General features: G+C 25.0%; 5 protein-coding genes across 5 annotated transcripts; 3 read left to right on the top strand and 2 right to left on the bottom strand.

The window, feature by feature from the left end:
- Positions 1-8210: 8210 nt before the first annotated feature.
- OCT59_008908 (uncharacterized protein) lies at positions 8211-8450 on the top strand (the record flags this gene model as incomplete). Its single annotated transcript, XM_066133185.1, has 1 exon — positions 8211-8450. One exon carries the CDS (start codon positions 8211-8213, stop codon positions 8448-8450), a length of 240 nt encoding a protein of 79 aa, XP_065999653.1.
- Positions 8451-8489: 39 nt separating this feature from the next.
- Positions 8490-8876, top strand: OCT59_008907 (uncharacterized protein; the record flags this gene model as incomplete). Its single annotated transcript, XM_025323837.1, has 1 exon — positions 8490-8876. One exon carries the CDS (start codon positions 8490-8492, stop codon positions 8874-8876), a length of 387 nt encoding a protein of 128 aa, XP_025189454.1.
- A 4053-nt stretch (positions 8877-12929) lies between these two features.
- On the bottom strand, positions 12930-14488 carry OCT59_008906 (uncharacterized protein). The gene is made up of 2 exons (XM_025323836.2): positions 14152-14488; positions 12930-14049 (listed from the first exon to the last, which is right to left on the bottom strand). Exons 1-2 carry the CDS (start codon positions 14456-14458, stop codon positions 13196-13198), a joined length of 1161 nt encoding a protein of 386 aa, XP_025189453.1. The 5' UTR covers positions 14459-14488; the 3' UTR covers positions 12930-13195.
- Positions 14489-15781: 1293 nt separating this feature from the next.
- On the top strand, positions 15782-17063 carry OCT59_008905 (uncharacterized protein; the record flags this gene model as incomplete). The annotated part of the gene is made up of 2 exons (XM_025334033.2): positions 15782-16159; positions 16251-17063. 2 exons carry the CDS (start codon positions 15782-15784, stop codon positions 17061-17063), a joined length of 1191 nt encoding a protein of 396 aa, XP_025189452.1.
- Positions 17064-19299: 2236 nt separating this feature from the next.
- OCT59_008904 (uncharacterized protein) lies at positions 19300-20638 on the bottom strand (the record flags this gene model as incomplete). The annotated part of the gene is made up of 2 exons (XM_025312534.2): positions 19300-20103; positions 20189-20638. 2 exons carry the CDS (start codon positions 20636-20638, stop codon positions 19300-19302), a joined length of 1254 nt encoding a protein of 417 aa, XP_025189450.1.
- Between the last annotated feature and the right edge of the window lie 212 nt (positions 20639-20850).

The following is a 20850-nucleotide window of genomic DNA, read 5'->3' as shown; positions in this document are numbered from 1 at the left end:
AATGTGTGACTATAAAGAGAGTTGACTGTAGTGCTTCGATCTGTAGCAGTTTTATTCAGATTTTCATCTGGATTGAATTTCATTAAATTTCACTAGCACTATGAATTTGGCCAGAATTAGTATAAATTTTTGGGATAATAATACTTTAATGTCAGTTTAAATTATAATCTGTTTAAATCTGAAATTATAATCTTTTTTAGCCATAATTGTCATATGAAAATATTCAAATTTTCATCTGGATCGAAGCATTAATAGGCAGACATATGATTTAGCAGATCACTTATAGTGCTTATAGTATCTCAAAACTTATTAATCTGCAAATTGAATACATTATAAATTGTTAATTTTATAATAATCGCTAGTAATCGGCATTAGAGCTATATGAATGAAATCTCTAAAAGTATAGTGACTACTTTAACTCATAATTCTAATTTAAATAACTGCCTAATTGGAATTACAGAGAAGGAAGATTTTTGGAATAATAAAATACCTTCAAAGGTATTTATTGACAATTCCAACTCTGATTCCAATTTAGACTTTAACTTTGATTATGATGAATCTATAAAGTAAATTCATAATAAATTCACATGCAAAGAAATAGTAAGATTAAAAGTACTAGAGGCAATTAAGTTATAATCTAACATTGATTTTATTTTTGATGATGAAAAAATTGATGGTAAATTTGAAGATATTAATATATTCAATGATATAAATTTTGGTCTTGATGAAGAAATAATGAATAATAATAAACCTATTGACTTGATTCACCCAATCAGAAGTCCTTTAAAACTGAACACTCAAATAGAAATTTCAATATAAGTAGGATCCTACTTACTAATATAATAAAGATTATCATAAAAATTAACTCTTTACTAATGATTTTTACCTTATTTTTTTCTTAAATTCTATTGGTTAATTAGCTAAAAAGGAAAAAATTATAACAATATAACATAAAATTTCTTTTTATAATAGAATCTGTTAAGAATTTTATATATAATTTTTATCTTAGGCTTAAAAGTGACTTATCTTATAAGTAAGTAAGGTCCTATATAAGCATAATCTGATTAAATACTTGCATAATATCTTGGAATGAATCATATTTTAAAATACATGATATAAAGTATGTTAACATTGTTAACAAATTTTTTGAACACTAATAGTCTAATATGTCATGATAGGACCAGGAAAACTACTAATAAAGGTCACCAGTTTTCTTAGTTTGAACTCATATTTAATTTTCAAAAAGGTCACCATAAAAATAATTAATAAAAGTCACGTGTTGGTTCGCAAGAATAAGAAAATTTGAGTGAAGATCTTTCTTTTTTTTGTTTTTGGAGCGAAAACATGTGAATAAATAGCCAATTGACCAATCATAAAATGGTTCGCATTTATATGATTTTTTGATTTTTTTCTGGTGATCTTTATATATAGTTTTCCCAGTCCTATCATGATATCATATGTAAAATATGTCGTAATATAGTATTAAAAAATAAGTCATATGTAAAATACTGGGCAATAAATCATTTTCCTAAAAGTTTTGGCATGTATTTTTTGCTCAAATATTTTGGCATATATTTTATTTGAAGAAATCCATCCTAAACATCTCTACCAAAATGATTTATGAAGTCATGACTGTTGTAATCATCAACTTATTATTATTATCAGAGTTGGAATTGAATCTTGTCTAATTTCTGGTAATGGATTATTGGACTTTGGACCTAATGAAGTTTTGTATATTATAATTCTGGTCAAATTTATAGTATTAGTTTAAATTAAAATAATTATATGTTATTTTAGTAAATCGCAATTAAAAAAAAAAGTACTGCTGCTATAGTTTGTAATAAATTTAATAAAAAATTCTAGTAAATATTAATATATATATTATATTATAAATTTTATAATTATTAATTATATATTGCTGTGGGTCCTGTGAATGCCTTGTGAAGAAAGAGGGGCATTTATACTAAGAATGGCCGTTTTAAAATGAACTATACCCTTTGAGCAAAAATTTCACCTGACAATGCACACGTAGAGTGCTTCAGTTTATAGCATGACGAGTGGTTTAGTAGTTAATAATATTAGATAGTTAGATTAGTTTTTTTTTACTTTATGTATTTTCTGATTCTTTTTGCTGTTTAATAAACTATCAAATGCATTGCGGAAAAAAAAAAAAAAAAAAAAAATTATATATTGCTAAAATTATATATAAATCTAACTGTTGGATAAAAGCTATAGTCCAATAGTTCAAATTTTAATGGAATTAGAATAGATTAAATCCAGTAGTCTAATAGTTCAATGGTTTAAAAGTTCAATAGTCTAAAAGGCCAACACTGATTATCATTATCAACATCATTTAATGTAACTTCATCATCATTTAATCTTAAAATGCTAAAAGCAAAGTTTTAAAAATTTATATTTTGCAAAATCATTTGGTAAGCTTCATTTTATAACTACAATTTACATTATAGAAGAGTCAGTCAAGAAAAAATAATCATGTATATTAGTATAATAAACATCATGTATTATAAACAAAGTCCTGATATGTATTTATTTTTCATGCATTAGTAAAGCAAATCTCTTCATATAGTATTGCATTTATTAAAAATCACCAGACAAAAGAATTTTAAAAATGAAAAGTACTTTTATGTAAATTGGCTGGCTAGCTGACTAGCCAAAAAAAAATGGTTAAAACATACATAAGTTTAACATACAAAGTTTGCTATCCCTTCATTTACTATAAATTTATCTATCTATTATGTTCCTACTTATTAATTATAAGAAAAAAAATCATATAAACTAAAAATAATTACTGAAGAAAAGATATAACATATAGAATATAAATACAAAAAAAACATAAAGAAAGTATAAAAAAATATAAAAAAAGAACAAGCATAATTATAACAACTCAGATTTTGGCATTTTCATTTTTATAAAGTTAATATCGTTTTCTGTAAAAGTTGAGATCTGTTCTATAGAAAATGAATGAACCCAGTGAATTCTAAATATACCTATAATACTAAAAAGGTTATATATTTTTCTGGCTTTTTTAATTTTATCCTTTATTATGACTAGAGAAGTACCAGCTGGTAAATATCTCAGAACCTCTATATTTAACTTATTATATTATACCTTTTTCTGCTTTTTCTTTATTAATTCATTGAGATGAATAATTACTACTAAGCCAAATTTATAATAGAAATAAATTATGTGAAAATTGGATTTGCTAACTTTTCAATATAATTTGTGTAAAAATTCAAAAGGTCAATAATTATTATAAAAGAGTACTTCTGATACTTTTAATAAATCATTATCAACATCCATTACTTCAGTTATTACCTCATGTATAAAAACTAACAATTTTTTTTTTTCTATGCATATTTTTAAAACCAAGTTGTTCAAGATAATATTTTCTTGACATTCTGAACACTGTTCAAAGCAGATTGAAATTGTACAATAACATCTAATGTGAAAAGCATAGTCATATCAAAACATTACATATGAGTAGAGTTCTGTATAGGTCAGGTCAGATTGAGTTACCTGGTTAATCCAAACTGAAATTTTTTTTCAGATCAAGTTAGGTTGAGTAAACCGTTCTGATCTGACCTGATCTATTTGACCCAAAAGTATTCAGGTCACTTTAGGTAACTCAGGTTACCTGAAGTTTTATTATTAAATATTGTAAAAAAACGTTTTGTAACATTTTTTACTTGTTGTTTTTATATATAAAATGCTGAAACTATTTGTTTTGGCATTTTTCCTTTTGATTTTACATGTAAAAATACCAAAACTAATAGTTTTAGCATTTTTTTTTTGATTTTACATGTAAAAATGCCAGAATCATTAGTTCTGGTATTTTTTTTTGATTTTACATGTAAAAACGCCAGAATCATTAGTTCTGGTATTTTTTTTGATTTTACATGTAAATAAAAATGCCAAAACTGATAGTTTTGGCATTTTTTTGATTTTATATGTAAAAATGCCAGAATCATTAGTTCTGGCATTTTTCTTTTTGATTTTACATGTAAAAATGCCAAAACTGATAGTTTCAGCATTTTTTAATTTATTTGACCCAAATATATATATATTAGGTCAACGGTCAGGTCGGGTACTGACCAGCACTGATCCAACCCATGTCAGGTCATGAATTTGATGGCCTGACCTGAATATTTTGGATCAACCCGTCAGGTCACCTGATTTGTCAGAGCTTTACATATGAGTTTATAATTTCTTATTTGCAAGTCAAATAAAGTTTAGCTTTCTAAAAGAGCTCAAAAAAATAGGAAGCCACTCTATGGCTCAACATGACCTGCTTACTTATAATAAAGGTCACTGTAAAAAATTGGCCCTTTACTAATAGTTTTTACCTTACTTTTTTTTTAAATTCTATTGGTTAATTAGCTAAAAAGGAAAAAAATCATAACAATGTAATATAAAATTCCCTTTTATAGTAGGATCTGCAAAGAATTTTATATATGATTTTTACCTTAGACCTGGAGGTGACCTATCTTATAAGTAAGCAGGTCCTAGTTCAAATTCAATAAAAAAATCTAAATTTATTGTTAACCATATATAGGAAAACTATTAATAATTAACATAAATATTCTTTATACTTGGAACTAATAAAGATAAAGTATTATATGCAGGTTAATTAAAACATTTTTTAACAGAAAATTATTTATTAATTTTATTAATATTAATTTAATATAAATTATATAATTAAATTTAAAATTATGCTAAGATTCATACAAGAAATTAAAAAAAATTATCTATAAAAAAGATGTTTAAATTATTTTTAGGTGAAAAAACTTACTCAATCATTCTTTTTAAATTAAAATGCTTTCAATCATTAGTAGATTATTGAAGGTTAAAAGCCTGTTAATATCAATACCTTTATAGTATATAATAATATAAACAAAGGATTAATTTCACAAAAAAAACAAACAATTAAAATTAGTATACTAACTGATTAACTTAAGTAATCTGAGACCAGTTGATGAGAAATTGGCCAGATATAGGTTTGAAAGGAAAAATATTTTTTCTTTAACGTTCTATATATACAAGTTTTTAAGTAGTAGATTGTGTTTCTCTAAAATATAAAAAAAAATAAAAATATCCACTTAGTTATTTTGGCAAAAATTAATTATATGATCAGAAAAAAACATACAATGCTTGAGAATTATTGGTCATTAAGGTTTGTATTCAATTCAGAATTTTTTATGTAATCCTTAAGGTTGTCTGCATTATTTACTAATCATATCTAATGGCATTTAAAATTATTTGCTGAGTACGTTGAGTGGTCTAAATAGCATTCAAAGTTGTCTGCTGAGTATATTAAGCATTCTGAACTGACAGCATTTAATATTGCTTGAATGGTATTAAACTGGGTTTTAGCATTTAAAACAAAAACATTTTGTAGATTTGTCAACTGTTATATGATATTTATGACCGCTTGGATAAGAAGAATTACATTCTGGTTTAAAATATTAAAGTTAGGTTGTAGTAACTGTGGTAGTTATACCTGTACATTTAAAAAATCATAGAAGTCTTTTAAAATTAAAAATGAACTATACAAAAATTATACCATTTTTTATGTAAAGAAAAGATAATAAAGAAAATAATAAACCGAATTACTTATATTTATTTAATTATATTTTAATTATTAAGTCTATTATTTAGGTAATATATGTTGATTAAAAAGTATCAATAGGTTACAATAGATCTAAATTTATCTGCTCATATAATATTTACTCTATTAAACAAATAACTGAAGATCCAATGAGATCAAATATTCCAGAAAAGTTTTATATAGAGTTTATAGTAAAAAAATACTGACTCATTAAATTATTCCTTTGTTTACTTATTTTACTACAGTGCAGTATCTCTATAACTGACCCAATTTTATAGTCATAATGTGCCATTTTCAAAAAGATGTCACATTAGCAAAAAATAATATTTTAAAATTCTAACTGATAATTTAATAAAGTATATCAAGAGCTTTTAAACTTATCGGGTTAGATTAAAAAATAATAAATTTTGCTAGTGCTACATAAGTTTGAAGTTCAAGTAATTTATTATGATGGGAAAAATTTGAGAATAACTGATTTTTGTGTAACATAAAAAAAATAATCATTTGATAGTGCTTATTCAAATAAATCATTTTAGTTTATAAACTTACTCATGCTTTGTTAAACAAATTTTGAAAAAAAATTTAAAAAAAATTTTGGTAGTTTTTATTTATTACAATTTATATTATGTCTATTTCTCAAAAAGGAATCACAGAAAAACTTGCTAAAAAAAATATAAATCCCATAAAAAAGTTCCTGATAATATACTACTTAATCAAATTACTTTAAATAATTATAATGAATAATAAATTATATATAAAAAATTATGTATAATTCTAATTAACATTAGGTATTGCATTAGCCAATCAAATTTATTTTAAGTCATGTGATTTTGTATTATATCAGCAAAAAAAATTAAGAAAATTTTTTATTTGCTTAATGTATTTATCTTTTTAAAAGCTATCTAATTTTAAAATTTTATAAAATTCTGACCATTAGATCACAAGATATAAGGAGTATCTACCGTACTGTATAATAAGATTTTTATATCTCTTTCTATAAACACCAAATCTCTGAAATAATTTATTTTAAATATAGTAATAACCTATATAGAAAAATCTGAAACAAAGGTAGACCTGAACGCTATGCTGAGTTTTGGAAATATGTTGAAAAATATCTTGAAGAACATGCGGCAGTTGATGATAGGTGGCATGGAACAGTGGTACATTTATCACATGCTATATCAGTACAAGATTTAATTGCTCAAGTTACAAAAATTTGTCCACCTGATACTTCAATTCCATCAAAACAATGGTTACGAATGCAATTTAGTCCTAATAATGAAACTGTAAAGGTATCTGAATATTATACAGAAAGGCTAAATATTAAATATATAGTTCAAGCACGCCAGTTGCGAGTTGACCATCCTGATTTTCATTATGCATCAGTATTGTTCCGATATGAAAGAGAAATGGCAGTCAGATATAGAGAATATTCCAATTTAATTTTCATGGATGATAAACATCGTTGCAAAGTTAGAGAACCAGGTTACCCTGTAGCTGCTGTAGAACAGGGAAAATCAGTAATTGTAGCTAATGGAGCAACATTTGCTGTTGCTGACCATGATTTTACGAAATGTGAACTCATACCAAGTGTCATAATGCATGCCAAAATACCACAATTGATTGATGAATTATTTTATCGTGGTAAGATTTATGTGGGAGCAAAAGATCTAGTATTTGAACCGTTAAATGCAGTAGGCATCTCTGACTACATGAAATAGTAGCTAAAACAAATAAACCTTATTTGTTTCCATATACGGATGGTGGTCCAAATTATCAAGTAAAGTTTATTAAAACACAATTAGCATTAATTAGTTTATTTTTAGCATTAGATTTAGATTACTTAGTAGCTGTACGCACACTACCTGGCCATTCCTGGAAAAATCCAGTGTAAAAAATTATGTCTATTTTAAATTTAGGATTACAATGTGTTAGTCTTATGCGTCAAGAAATGGATGTGGAGTTGGAAGAAATTATGTCAAAATGTAATAGCATGAATGATATTAGAAAGATGGCAGAAAAAACTCCCAGTCTAAAAGAAGGTCTCAAATAAAGCTTGAATCCTATGATTACTTTATTAAATGATGTATTTGAACGATTGCAATTAAAGGATGAAAATTTCAAAACCTTTGAAGTTGCATCAAAGTTGGATATAGATATATTGTGAAATTCAATGCTTCAATTAGATCCTACATTAACTAAAGATGATAGAAATTGGGCAAATATAAAAAATAAGATTAAGTATAAAAATTGTAATTAATATACGAATTTAATTTATTTACTTTTATATTTTGTATACAGCCAATTAGTAATTTCTTTAACCACTGTTGTCATTCGCGTTCCTATTTTTTTCAATAAAAAAATGTGGCAAAGATGACTGTGAGATTTGTTTACCAATTAGAAGTCCACATTGATATTTTTAATACATTAGACCAGTTTATCGATCAGGTTAAATGCAAATAATGAAGCATTATAAAAACTTTAGTGATGTTTATCATATGGATACCGATCATATTGTCCATTCATACAGGCACGTAAAGCAAAATTAGACAAACATAAAAAAAAACAAAGGTGTGATAAGCAAATGCTATGGACAGGAAATGCACAAAGAGCAAAAAATGTAGGCATGACTGTAACATGTATGGATTGTAATAAATCAAGATGTTTATATGCTTCAAAAAAAATTACAGAAGATGAAAAGAAAATTTTTATGGCACACCTTGATACAGTATGTTATACATGTGGTGCCACTTTTTCTCAAAATGATAATGGTTTTAAAATGGAATTGAAGGATGATTCTTTAGAAGAATCATCTCGAAAATGACACAGAGAAAAGTTAGATTGTGATAACATTTTGTCCAATATGGAATCAGTAGAAAAGGAGGAGGAAGAGACAGAAAGAGATGAAAGCCCTATCCAAGTAGAAGACAGAGACGTATGCACTAAGCGAAATGATATGAATCAAGAGTTAAAAAATATTTTATCAAAAGTATTTGTAAATGCTTCACTAGAGTATTATGATGAAATGGAAAAGACTTATTATTCGGCTAATTTTCTAACTGTATGTTTTAACTGTGGTTCATCTGAATATATTACGCCTGTACCTGAAAAACAATATCCTTACTGTGAAGCGTACACCACAGATCTAAACGTATCGATTAAAACAGATAAAGGATTAAATTTTTCGGATAGTACTCAATCTCGGAGACTTCAGAGCAAAAGAAAAGGGAAAAAAGTGAGAAAAGATTGATGATATTATATACAGAAAGGGAAAAATGCTAAGATATATTATATAATTATAATAGCAATTTAGTGATATCGTAAATAAATAAATTTTATTACCATTAGCATATTAATATATTAATAATAAATATATATAAAAATTTTTTTCCAAGACAATATTTTACACCCGGCCGGTGTCACATGACTAAAAAAAATAAATTTTTTTTTCATTACACGACATTCACATGACCTGCACGGGAATGAGAAACTAACTATTTTATTTATTTAGCCTAATATATTTTTTAGATATACAAAAATTATTGTATTTTTAAAAATTATAATTAGATAATTAATTTATAATATTTTTTTTATTTTTTTTTATAGTAGATTATCATCTTTTATTGAATATAAAAATATTATTAAAATATACAGTCAACTCCCTCTATAGTCACTCCCGTTATAGTCACATTCTACTATATAGTCACACCAGTTGAATGTTCAAAACACTTTATTATTAAAAACTATCCTATATAGTCACAATCTATCTATAGTCACTATCACACCTATCCTTAAAAATCTTATATTAAAAAGAACCGTTTATAATCACAGTTATATAAAGAATATATTAAATAACTTGGCATCTAATAATCGTACAAAGATGTATCATAGCTTGTTAGAATCGTCTCACTGAGACGAATCGAATGGTGGTATTTTATCCTTTTCCAATCACTGGCTGACGAGTTATTCAACAAAATGTTAAACATCGGTATTATAATATTTTTTGATTTACGTTTACTGCGCCATTTAACATTTTGCTAGATTTCTCAGTACCTAGTGATTGTAAAAAGACGATTTATAGCTCGTTGGAATCGCCTCATCGAGACGAATCGAATGGTGGTAAGCTCATCTCTCTGTAATCAATATTGAAGGAGTTATTACTTAAAAACCATTTAATATTTTTTAATTTCGGAAATTGATCTAGTGATTGGATTTCGATGTATCTTATACCATTAGATTCGTCTCATCAAGACGAATCGAATGGTAGTAAGATTGTCTTTCTAGGATCAATATTGGCAGAGTTATTACACAAAAACCATTAATATTTTTTTAATTTCGGAAATTAATCTAGTGATTGGATTTCGACGTATTTTATACCATTAGAACCGTCTCATCAAGACGAATCGAATGGCGGTAAGATCATCTCTCTACGATTAATATTGGCAAAGTTACGACACAATAAAGTTTTAAGTATAATTTTGGCCAAAATTATGTTAATTTTTGGCCGGAATTATGATATACAAATATAAGAAATTTTTTATATAGTCACATCTCTTTATAATCACCAAATATGAACTGTCCCAAATGTGTGACTATAAAGAGAGTTGACTGTATATAAATACCATATCTAATTGATAGATGTTAATTCCATACTATATTATGCCAAAAAACTCTATTAAATATCTCATATAATGCCTTTTTTTTCAATGAATAAAATATTATTTATAATTTTTTTTTTAATAAAAAAAAATAATTTAATTATTTTTATAAATACTATTATTAAAGTAAAATATTTATATTAAAAAGTTACTAAATTTTTAAAATACTAGTATATATATAATAGTTTTTAACTTTTTATAATTCTTCTTTTCAAATTATTAAAATATATTTTTAAAATATATCTTTTTTTTGTAAAATAGGAATGATTTGTAAGTATGGATAATTGCAAAATTTAAACTGTTTATATAAGATTTAATTTATTGAAAACTTTAAACTAGTATTTAATATACTTAGTTTAAATTATTAAAATAATGAAATAGATAAAATTATTATAGAATAAAATAGCATCCTACTGGATGGATATAGCTTATGATAATTTGTTTGTATGGTATATAAACTACATATCAATAAAGCATATATAAATCATTTAAAAAAAAAAAAAAATTATAGAATAAAATAAAATATATTAAAATTTATATAAAATTTAAAATTATTGTATTTTTTAAAAATTATAATTAGATATCTAGTTTATAATATTTTTTTTATTTTTTTTATAGTAGATTATCATCTTCTATTAAATATTTAATTAAGAATATTATTGAAATATATCATCCAAATATGGAAAGATCCAATGATGACTGGATCATTTCCTATTTTCTATCTATTAAAAACAAAATTAATAAGTTGACCATGGTTAATATAAATACTATATCCTATTGATTCTATACTATATCATGCTAGAAAACTCTATTAAATGCCTCATATAATGGCCTTTTTTTAATGAGTAAAATATTATTTATAATTTTTTTTTAATAAAAAAAAAAATAATTTAATTATTTTTATAAATACTATTATTAAAGTAAAATATTTATATTAAAAAGTTACTAAATTTTTAAAATACTATATAATAGTTTTTAATTTTTTATATTTCTTTTTTTACAAATTATTTAAATTATATTTTTAAAATATATTTTTTTTTGTAAAATAAGAATAATTGTAAAGATGAATAATTGCAAAATTTTAACTATTCATATAAGACCTAATCTATTAAAAACTTTAAATTGGTATTTAATATACTTTAAATTATTAAAATAATGAAATAGATAAAATTATTATAAAATAAAATAAAATATATTAAAATTTTATATAAAATTTAAAAATTATTATATTTTATAAAGATTATAATTAGATATTTAGTTTATAATATTTTTTTTGTTTTTTTATAGTAGATTATCATCTTCTATTAAATATTTAAGAATATTGTTAAAATATATCATTCAAATATGGAAAGATCCAATGATAATTAGATTATCTCCCATTTTCCAGCCATTAAAAACAAAATTAATAAGTTGGCTATAGTCAATATAAACATCATATCCAATTGATAGATATTAATTCTATACTATATTATATCAGAAAACTCTATCAAATGCTTCATGTAATGGCTTTTTTTTTAATAAGTAAAATATTATTTAAGAATTACTAAATTTTTAAAATACTATATAATAGTTTTTAACTTTTTATATTTCTTCTTTTCAAATTATATAAATATATTTTTAAAATATATCTTTTTTTTGTAAAATAAGAATAATTTGTAGATATGAATAATTGTAAAATTTAAACTATCTATATAAGATCTAATCTATTAAAAATTTTAAATTAGTATTTAACATACCTTAAATCATTAAAATAATGAAATAGATAAAATCATTATAGAATAAAATAAAATATATTAAAATTTTATATAAAATTTAAAAATTATTGTATTTTTTAAAGATTATAATTAGATATTTAGTTTATAATATTTTTTTTATTTTTTTTTATAGTAGATTATCTTCTGTTAAATATTTGAGAATATTGTTGAAATATATCATTCAAATATGTAAAAGATCCAATGATGACTGGATATACTTCTATTTTCCACCCATTAAAAACAAAATTAATAAGTTGGGCATAGTCAATATAAATACTATATCCAATTAATAGATGTTGATTTTATACTATATTATGCCAAGAAACTCTATCAAATGCTTCTATCAAATGCCTCATGTAATGGCCTTTTTTTTAATTATTTTTTTTTAAGTAAAATATTATTTATAATTTTTTTTAATAATAAAAAAATAATTTAATTATTTTTATAAATACTATTAAAGTAAAATAAAGAGTTACTAAATTTTTAAAATACTATATAATAGTTTTATATTTCTTCTTTTCAAATTATTTAAATTATATTTTTAAAACATATCTTTTTTTGTAAAATAAGAATAATTGTAAAGATGAATAATTGCAAAATTTTAACTATCCATATAAGACCTAATCTATTAAAAACTTTAAACTAGTATTTAATATACCTTAAATCATTAAAAATAATGAAATAGATAAAATTATTATAGAATAAAATAAATTAAATTAAAATTTTATTATCTGTACCTAATATGTAGGAATTTGCACTATATTCGTATTTTCCATTTGCTTAATATTATTACAAATAGATTCGTTTCTGGCGCACCTGTATCAACTACACATGTATACTTTTTATCACTTGTCATTTGTATTATTTCTAAAATTTCTTTTGGCATGTAGTAAATCAAATTCTTTAGTTTATTGTGGCCTTTACATAGTGGAAGAAATAAAAATTAATAAAATTTTTAAAGATTAAGTCATTAAAAAAAAAAGAAAAAAGTTTGTAAAAAAATCAAAGGATATCTACTGAAGAAATGTAATAATTGTTATTAAAAATTTTAAATTCTTTTAAATCTCATATACAAAATAATAAAAAAAAAATGATTTTGATTTAAACTCCCTTTCAAGGTAATAATTGAATTTTGCCATTCATTTACATACATAGAATTAAATATTTAACTCTGACTGAACTTTAACATTATTAGTTTTACGATTTGAACCTTTTTGAAATTTGAAATATTCGGATAATAATTCCGACATTATATCATTAAATTTATAATAATCAGATGATTTTGATAAAATATTTTTAAATCCTTGAGTTTCACTAATTTGTTCGAAATTTTTAATCATAAAATGTAAAATAGGATCTTTTAAATCTTCGTATTTTGGAACCAAACCAAACATAATTTCCGATACATTAGTAAGATTTAATTCGCTAAAGATTCTCATTTTTGCTCGTTCACGAAGATCTGATAAAAGATATCTATCTGCTAAACAGAATAATCCTATAGTAATAGATTTGTCATCTTTGTTAATCCAATTAATTTGATTCGTGTAAAGATATTCTAACATTATTGCAAATATATCAGGTGTAAAATCCGTTATTTCGATTCGATGTTTAATTTGATAATTTGATTTCTCAATCTTAGTTGATAAAACATTATCAGATAATGGTAACAAAATCTCATCAGTTTCAATTTTAATATTATTATTGGTTGATTCAGCCCAGTTACCAGATAAAACATTTGCAAAATAACTGGATCTTTTAGAAATTATCGAGCTACAAGCATAAAAAGTCTTGTCTTTCACAATAAATTCTATATCAACTGGTTGAAAATTATATAAATGATCTTTCCATGCATTTACAAGGTTTTTTGGAAGATAATCGAGTGGAACGTTATCATCATTATTGTTATTATAATGAGTAAGCCCTTCATTTTCAAAATTTTCAAATGTCACGCCAATGAGCAATATTCCATTTCGTAATGATGATTTTTCAAATGCTTCTGCGCATCCATAAGCTAAATAAATAAATTTTGAATATAAATACAGTAAATACAGTATAAATATTATTATTTTTTTTTTTCAAATAATCGATAAATAATATTTTAAAAAATTATTACCTTTCGTGATACTTGTATCAGCTGGGACATGAAATGCATTGTTATAGAGATTATATGTTTGACCACTGATTTCTTTTGCATATAATTTTATAAATAATTTTGAACGATTTCTCCAGTTGATTTCATCTGGACCTGGAACCGGAATAATAAATACGCCATAAGATTCTTCGTCAGCCGTTGGTTTAACACATAATTTCCAATATAAATTATTATTTGAACAAAAATTAGGACTGAAAAATTTTTCTTTTAATTCAGAAGAATTAGTTATACTGATTTGATAGTTTAACCTTGAAATTTTTTGAGACATTTTTTTTTTTCTTTCTTAAAGAATGATTCCGGAAAAACTTCAAAACTTCTATATTTATGGATTCTCTCAGATCATCATAAATTTACCCTTAAAAGCAAAAGGGTCCTTCATTATGTGTATCAGAGTACCTTATTAGTAAATTTACAGAATTCAAATTAAGTAGTGATCAAATCATGACATCCTATGACTGGATATTTCCGGTATTTTGATGTAGCCTGGATAATTCCCGGACAATAAAAGGGAAATGATCATCGTTGTCCTTTTTCTTAGATAGGTAAAAATATAATCACGATAATTGTGTAAATGTTGGCTCATAAATGTAACTTAGGACAAGTATTATCAATCATAAGTGCTAATATAGAAAGTCCTTATATTCTCTGGTATTTTTATTTTTCTAATCTTTTCATCGGGTCTTAAACCATCATTTCCAACTATATGTCCTAAAAATTCTCTTTTCTCAATTTATTTAATACTTTCTCAATATGTCAATTAAAGAGACATATAAATCATTGACTTCAATAACAGCAAATAAATTATGATTAAAGTTAAAACCATGTGCTTATACTCATTATAATAGTGTTTATTTTTAAACCCTGCTTGATTATATAATAAAATTAGTTAGTTGTATGGTATTTTTAGTTTTTAGTCGACCAGATCATCTTACATCAATAATTTTGAGGGAATGAATAATTAAGGCCCAATTTCCCCAATTGGCCCGATATCAGATATGTGTAGTATAACTACTTTTAATAATACTATTAATAAAGACTTGTATTAACCGTTTGTGATTGAATTAGGGATGATATCATTTGCTCACATCGTTCACATTTCATAAAAAGGAAATGTTTATCAAAAATTATGCGGAACATAATGGATTAATAGATGATCAACAAAATGATATTTTCATTCTCTTATTTCCATTTTAAATTTGTCATTATTAATTACGATATTCGTAAACTTATTAATTTTAATTTATCAGGATTAATAAAATCTAAAAATATTTAAAAGGCATAAAAAAACCCTATCACTACTAATACAAAACCATGGTTCTAAACTGAAGGTTTAACATGTAAACATAATATCAATATTGATTAAATAACTGTATAATAGTTTAATTATATATATAATTTTGCGGTTTATTTCTTTACTATCATTAACATTGTATAAAAACTATTGGTATTTACAATTAACTTAAAATCCTGGTAAAGGTGGTATCAAATTGAGTTAATATTAAGGTAAAATAAACTATACTATTTATCATTTAATCCAGTTAATTTAATATCACTAAACAATATTATTATTATATGTTAAAAAGAAAATAAAATGGAATTAAAGAATTGTCCGGAATGTGATCGTCCTACATCCTTCAGTTGGTGTATGACGTGTGAAACTAATTTTATGAAGGGAAAATTTCCTTATTGGACATCGGAAAATAGAGAGATTGATGAGCTAATCCAACATACTCAACTAAATGCCTCTCAAGCTTGTAATTACTTGGAGTGGATTCCATTTGAAACACTTGTAATGGGTAAGTATATTGGGAGTGGAGGATTTAGTAGTATTTATTCAGCCGTTTGGATGGAAGGTCCTAGGTGGAATTTGGATGATAGTACGCAAGAATGGGCTCGAGCTGGTCCTACTTCTGTTGCTTTAAAACGTCTCGATAATTCATTAAATATATTGAGTTCTTACGTTGATCAGGTAATTCCTTCTAATCATATTCTTTTTAGCAAACCAAATTGAGCTATCATTCAGTCGTTATTTATTTATCTTTTTTCCATATTTCTAATAGATTAAAGTACATCATGAGTGTATACAATTGGCTTCATTTGTTGAAACATTTGGAATTACAAAAGATTCAACATCTAATTACATGATAGTTATGAAATATTATGAAACTGGAAATTTGTACAAATACCTTGATCGTCACAATTGGATTCTTTCTTGGAAAGATATAATCGATATGTTACGGGGAATCGCTAAAAGTCTTGAAAAAATTCACATTAAAGGAAAATTTCATAAAAATCTTCATGGAGGAAATTTATTTATTGGAAATGAAATAATTCTTATAGATGCTCGTATTGGTGACGTGGGCCTTTATGGTCCAAGCTGTTATCTTGAAAATAGAGGTTTCAATCAAATTTATGGAGTTTTACCATATATTGCACCGGAAGTTTTACATGGAGAATCTTATAGTGCTGCCTCCGATATTTATTCATTTGGTATTATTATGAACATTCTTGCAACTGGAAAAAGGCCTTGGTATAATAGAGCTCATAATATTAGTTTAGCAAAAGATATCTGTGATGGGGAAAGACTCGAAATTCCGGAGGATACACCAAGTTTTTATGCGAAATTAATGCGACAATGTTGGGACAATGAACCAGGTAACCGTCCAACTGCATCTGATTTATATAAAAAATTAAATTGGATTAATTTAATTTGTGATAATTCAAATCTATTTGATGATTATTATTACATTTCTGAAGAAAAAAGATATAAAATAATATCTCAATTACCTAAATCATATACTCATCCGAAAATACATCCCGAAGCATATTATACAAGTAGACTTTTGATTTTTCCTGAATTATTCAAAAAATGATCACTAACCAAAAAAATTTTAAAATAATCATTTTTGAAATTTTTCATTTTCATCTTTTTATTTTTTTTTAAAAATTCAAATATTATTTATAAATAATAAATTTGGTAAATACTTTTTATCATACAATTAACAAATGATTATTGTACTATTTATGTCTTTATGAATTTTCCACATGTAAGTTATATTGTAGTTCAGAAAACGCAAAGGTCTGCTAATACAGGATGCTTCATAATACAAAGAAAAGTTCGGCGCGAACTTTATTCATCTCCCCAATTCAATTAATGTTAAACAATAAATCTGAACTGTTCTTCATATTCGCTTGATGATATATATTCGCCAATTCGTCGTCGGGATGTATTTCTGGATATAATCTTTAGGTAAATAAAGTGAAATCAACCAATACTCATATTCGAAAATTTCTAAAGGATTAAGATGCTTTAGGACTTGTGGGCATGTAATTGAGTATGACGAATTAATTCATCAATATCTTTTAATTCCTAATGACCAATAAAGAAATTTTCTCTTCATAAAATTAGTTTCACACTTTATACACCAACCGATCTATTTCTGATCTTCTTTATAAGGTAGTGAATTTTCTTCCATTTTTTATATAATGATGTTTGTGCGATATAGTGTTAGTGATAACGATATTTTTTAATCATACTTCGCTGGTCTTTTTATGGCTTTTTATAAAATATATCCTCTTTAATTACCATGAATTATTAAACCTAATTCTTTATTTCCCTCATGAAATGAATTTCACATCATAAATAAAATTCAGTGATGTAAATTGGATTCGCGCAGTAGGCGCAGCGATCATTACTTTCATTTCCCGCGTATTTCATTGAAAATATTAGGCGGCATTTTTCTTAGTAGCGCCTTTCAAGCCCTTTCATCTAATGTATAAAGCGCATATGAAATTAGTAGGTTGTGCATGTGAATTTTATTAATGAAATGCACTTTGCGCATACAATAGACGAACGCACAAAATTTGATCACGTGAATTTCAATTAAAAAATAAAAGCTAAATTTGAATGTCATTTGTGATTTGTCGATCATTTTAGAACGATCTGCATATTTTTCCTTTTATCACTTCCTTTTTAAGAATATGAATGGAAAATACTGTTCTGATCTTGTTTTGGTATCTAGATAAAGGAAAAAATTCTTAATGAAATTAATAACACGAAATAAAAAAATCAATCATTTAAAATAAATATTCAATCCTTTCATTAACAGAATATTAATCGCCAAATCAAAAACTGATTTAAGAAGAAACTTTAATGATCTTAGAAAAGGATTAATTGAGATCGTTTTTTACCATTTATCCTCTATTTCCTTAGAGAATTTACTATATATCAGAAATCCGGACACTTGTGTATCAGGTGTTCCACCATTTCTTGCTGTTATTTATGGATTTTATATTTAAAAGGCGTATTGATATTTTGGATGCAATAATAATCATCAGCTTTGTTGTCACCGCTATCGTGTCATTATTAAAAAACGATGCCCGAATTCATTTACTACGAGAATCAGCAATCAAGAGTACTATCGGTTTAACATTCTTCATTACTTTGATTCCAATCAAGATTGGTTCCTTCCAATAGTATTCAACTTCAAACAATCTAAATGATATCACAAAACGCCGAGAAAGCAATTGGAACAAATAACTATGCAAATACAATATATCATATATCATTATATGCAATAAATATTTAGTATCTCAACCAATCAAAAATTTCCTTCATCTAAATATGTCTAATATTTTTTTAAATTTAATAAATAACGATTTATTGCATTTATAGTATTTTATATAATTTACATAATATTATAAAAATTTCATAATTTGTCAATTTTTCTTTTTTAAGAAAAATAATTTCACATAGCCTATAAAATTTCTGCATTCCTGCGTAATCTTTAAAAACGTATTATAAGTTCTTAATCATAATAATAGAATATCAATAACAAATAAAATAAAAAATGTAATAACATAAAGTTGAATAAATAATTTTAATTCACAAAATCATATTTTTGTTAATTGCATAATAATAATAATAAAATAAAAATTTAATCTAAAGAAAAAAAATCAAACAACGAAAGTGCAAGAAAGACAAATGCAATATTTCTTTAACCCATCTTCTCGATTCATCATCAACAATTATAACGTAAATTCAATAAATTGTGAGAAAATCAGATGTATTAAAAGGGTCAAGAACTATATGTACATTTGCGCAAAGAGTTAGGTTATATAGTTCAGAAAACGCAAAGGTCTACTAACATAGAATGCTTCAGGGTGTATTTCTGGATGAACATAATTTTTAGGTAAATGTGAAATTATTTTCCATCTTTTATCTTCAGAAATATTGTATTCGTCGAAAATTTCTGATGGATTGGGATTATCACAAATTAAAGTGATCCATTCTCCCATTTTTTCATTTAAATAAGATGCATTAGGACGTTTTGCTGGATCATTATCCCAACATCGTTGCATTAATTCTGCGTAAAAGCTTGGTGTATCCTCTGGAATTTCAAGCCTTTCACCATTACAAATATCTCTTGCTAAATAAATATCATGAGCTCTATTATACCAAGGTCTTTTTCCGGTTGCAAAAGTACTCATGATAATGCCAAACGAATATATATCAGAAGCAGCAGTATAATTTTCGCCACGCAAAACTTCTGGTGCAATGTATGGCAAAACTCCATATATTTGGTTTGTTTCATAGTAACATGGTCCATAAAGACCAACATCACTAACACGAGTATCTGTAACGACTTTCTCATCCACAAGTAAATTTCCTCCATGAACGTTTTTATGGACTTTTCCTTCAGAATGAATTTTTTCAAGACCTTCAGCTATTCCCCATAATATGTCGATTATATCTTTCCAGGAAAGAATCCCGTTAGAACGATCAAGATATTGGTACAAATTGCCATTTTCATAATACTTCATAACAATCATATAATTAGACGTAGGATCTCTTGTAATTCCAAATGTTTCAGCCAATGAAGCTGATTGAATACATTTATGATTCGCTTTAATCTATAATTTAGATGAGTAAATCTAAGTATAATTGTGTTTATCTTTGAGAAAAAATTATAAAGTCGATTAATTTAATCATAGTTACCTGATCAACGTAAGAACTTGTAATATTTATTGAATTATCAAGACGTTTCAAAGCAACTTTGATTGGACCAGTTCGAGTCCATTCTTGCAATCCTTCATCCCAAACTAATCTAGGACCTTCCATCCAAAGAGCTGAATAGACACTGCTAGATCCACCACTCCCAATATATTTAACCATTTCAAATGCCTCAAATGGAATCCATTCCAAATAATCACACGTTTGTGAAGAATTTAATTGAGTATGACGGATTAATTCATCAATATCTTTATTTCCTGATGACCAATAAGGAAATCTTCCCTTCATAAAATTAGTTTCACACGTTACACACCAACCGAAAGACGTAGTAGGTCCATTACACTCCGGACAGTACTTTGATTCTCTTGGAGTGTATTTAATTTCTTGATCTTCTTGATCTTCTTGATTAACTAAATTCTCTAAATTCTCTAACATTTTTTTTTATTCTCTTTTATAGAATATTAATGTTAGTATATGATAGCGATATTTTTAAAATCATATTTTGCTTGTAAAAAGTGCGTCTTTTATTGTTTTTTTTTAAAGATAAATCAATCCTATTTTGATTACCATTGAATGTATTATTGAACTTACTTAATTCTTTCTTTCCCTTGCAAAATGGACTTTCATCATCCACTAATAAAATATTT

This window comes from Rhizophagus irregularis, chromosome 17 (genome assembly GCF_026210795.1).
Source record: "Rhizophagus irregularis chromosome 17, complete sequence".
In the NCBI taxonomy this organism is placed as follows: Eukaryota; Fungi; Glomeromycota; class Glomeromycetes; order Glomerales; family Glomeraceae; genus Rhizophagus; species Rhizophagus irregularis.
This window is presented reverse-complemented; position numbering and strand designations above follow the sequence as displayed.

Excerpts from the sequence above, each read along its gene's own strand:
- OCT59_008906 (XM_025323836.2), bottom strand. The coding sequence starts at position 14,458 with ATGTCTCAAAAAATTTCAAGGTTAAACTATCAAATCAGTATAACTAAT. Across the intron at positions 14,050-14,151 it reads TGATACAAGTATCACGAAAG|CTTATGGATGCGCAGAAGCA; the intron begins GTAATAATTTTT and ends TTATTTATTTAG.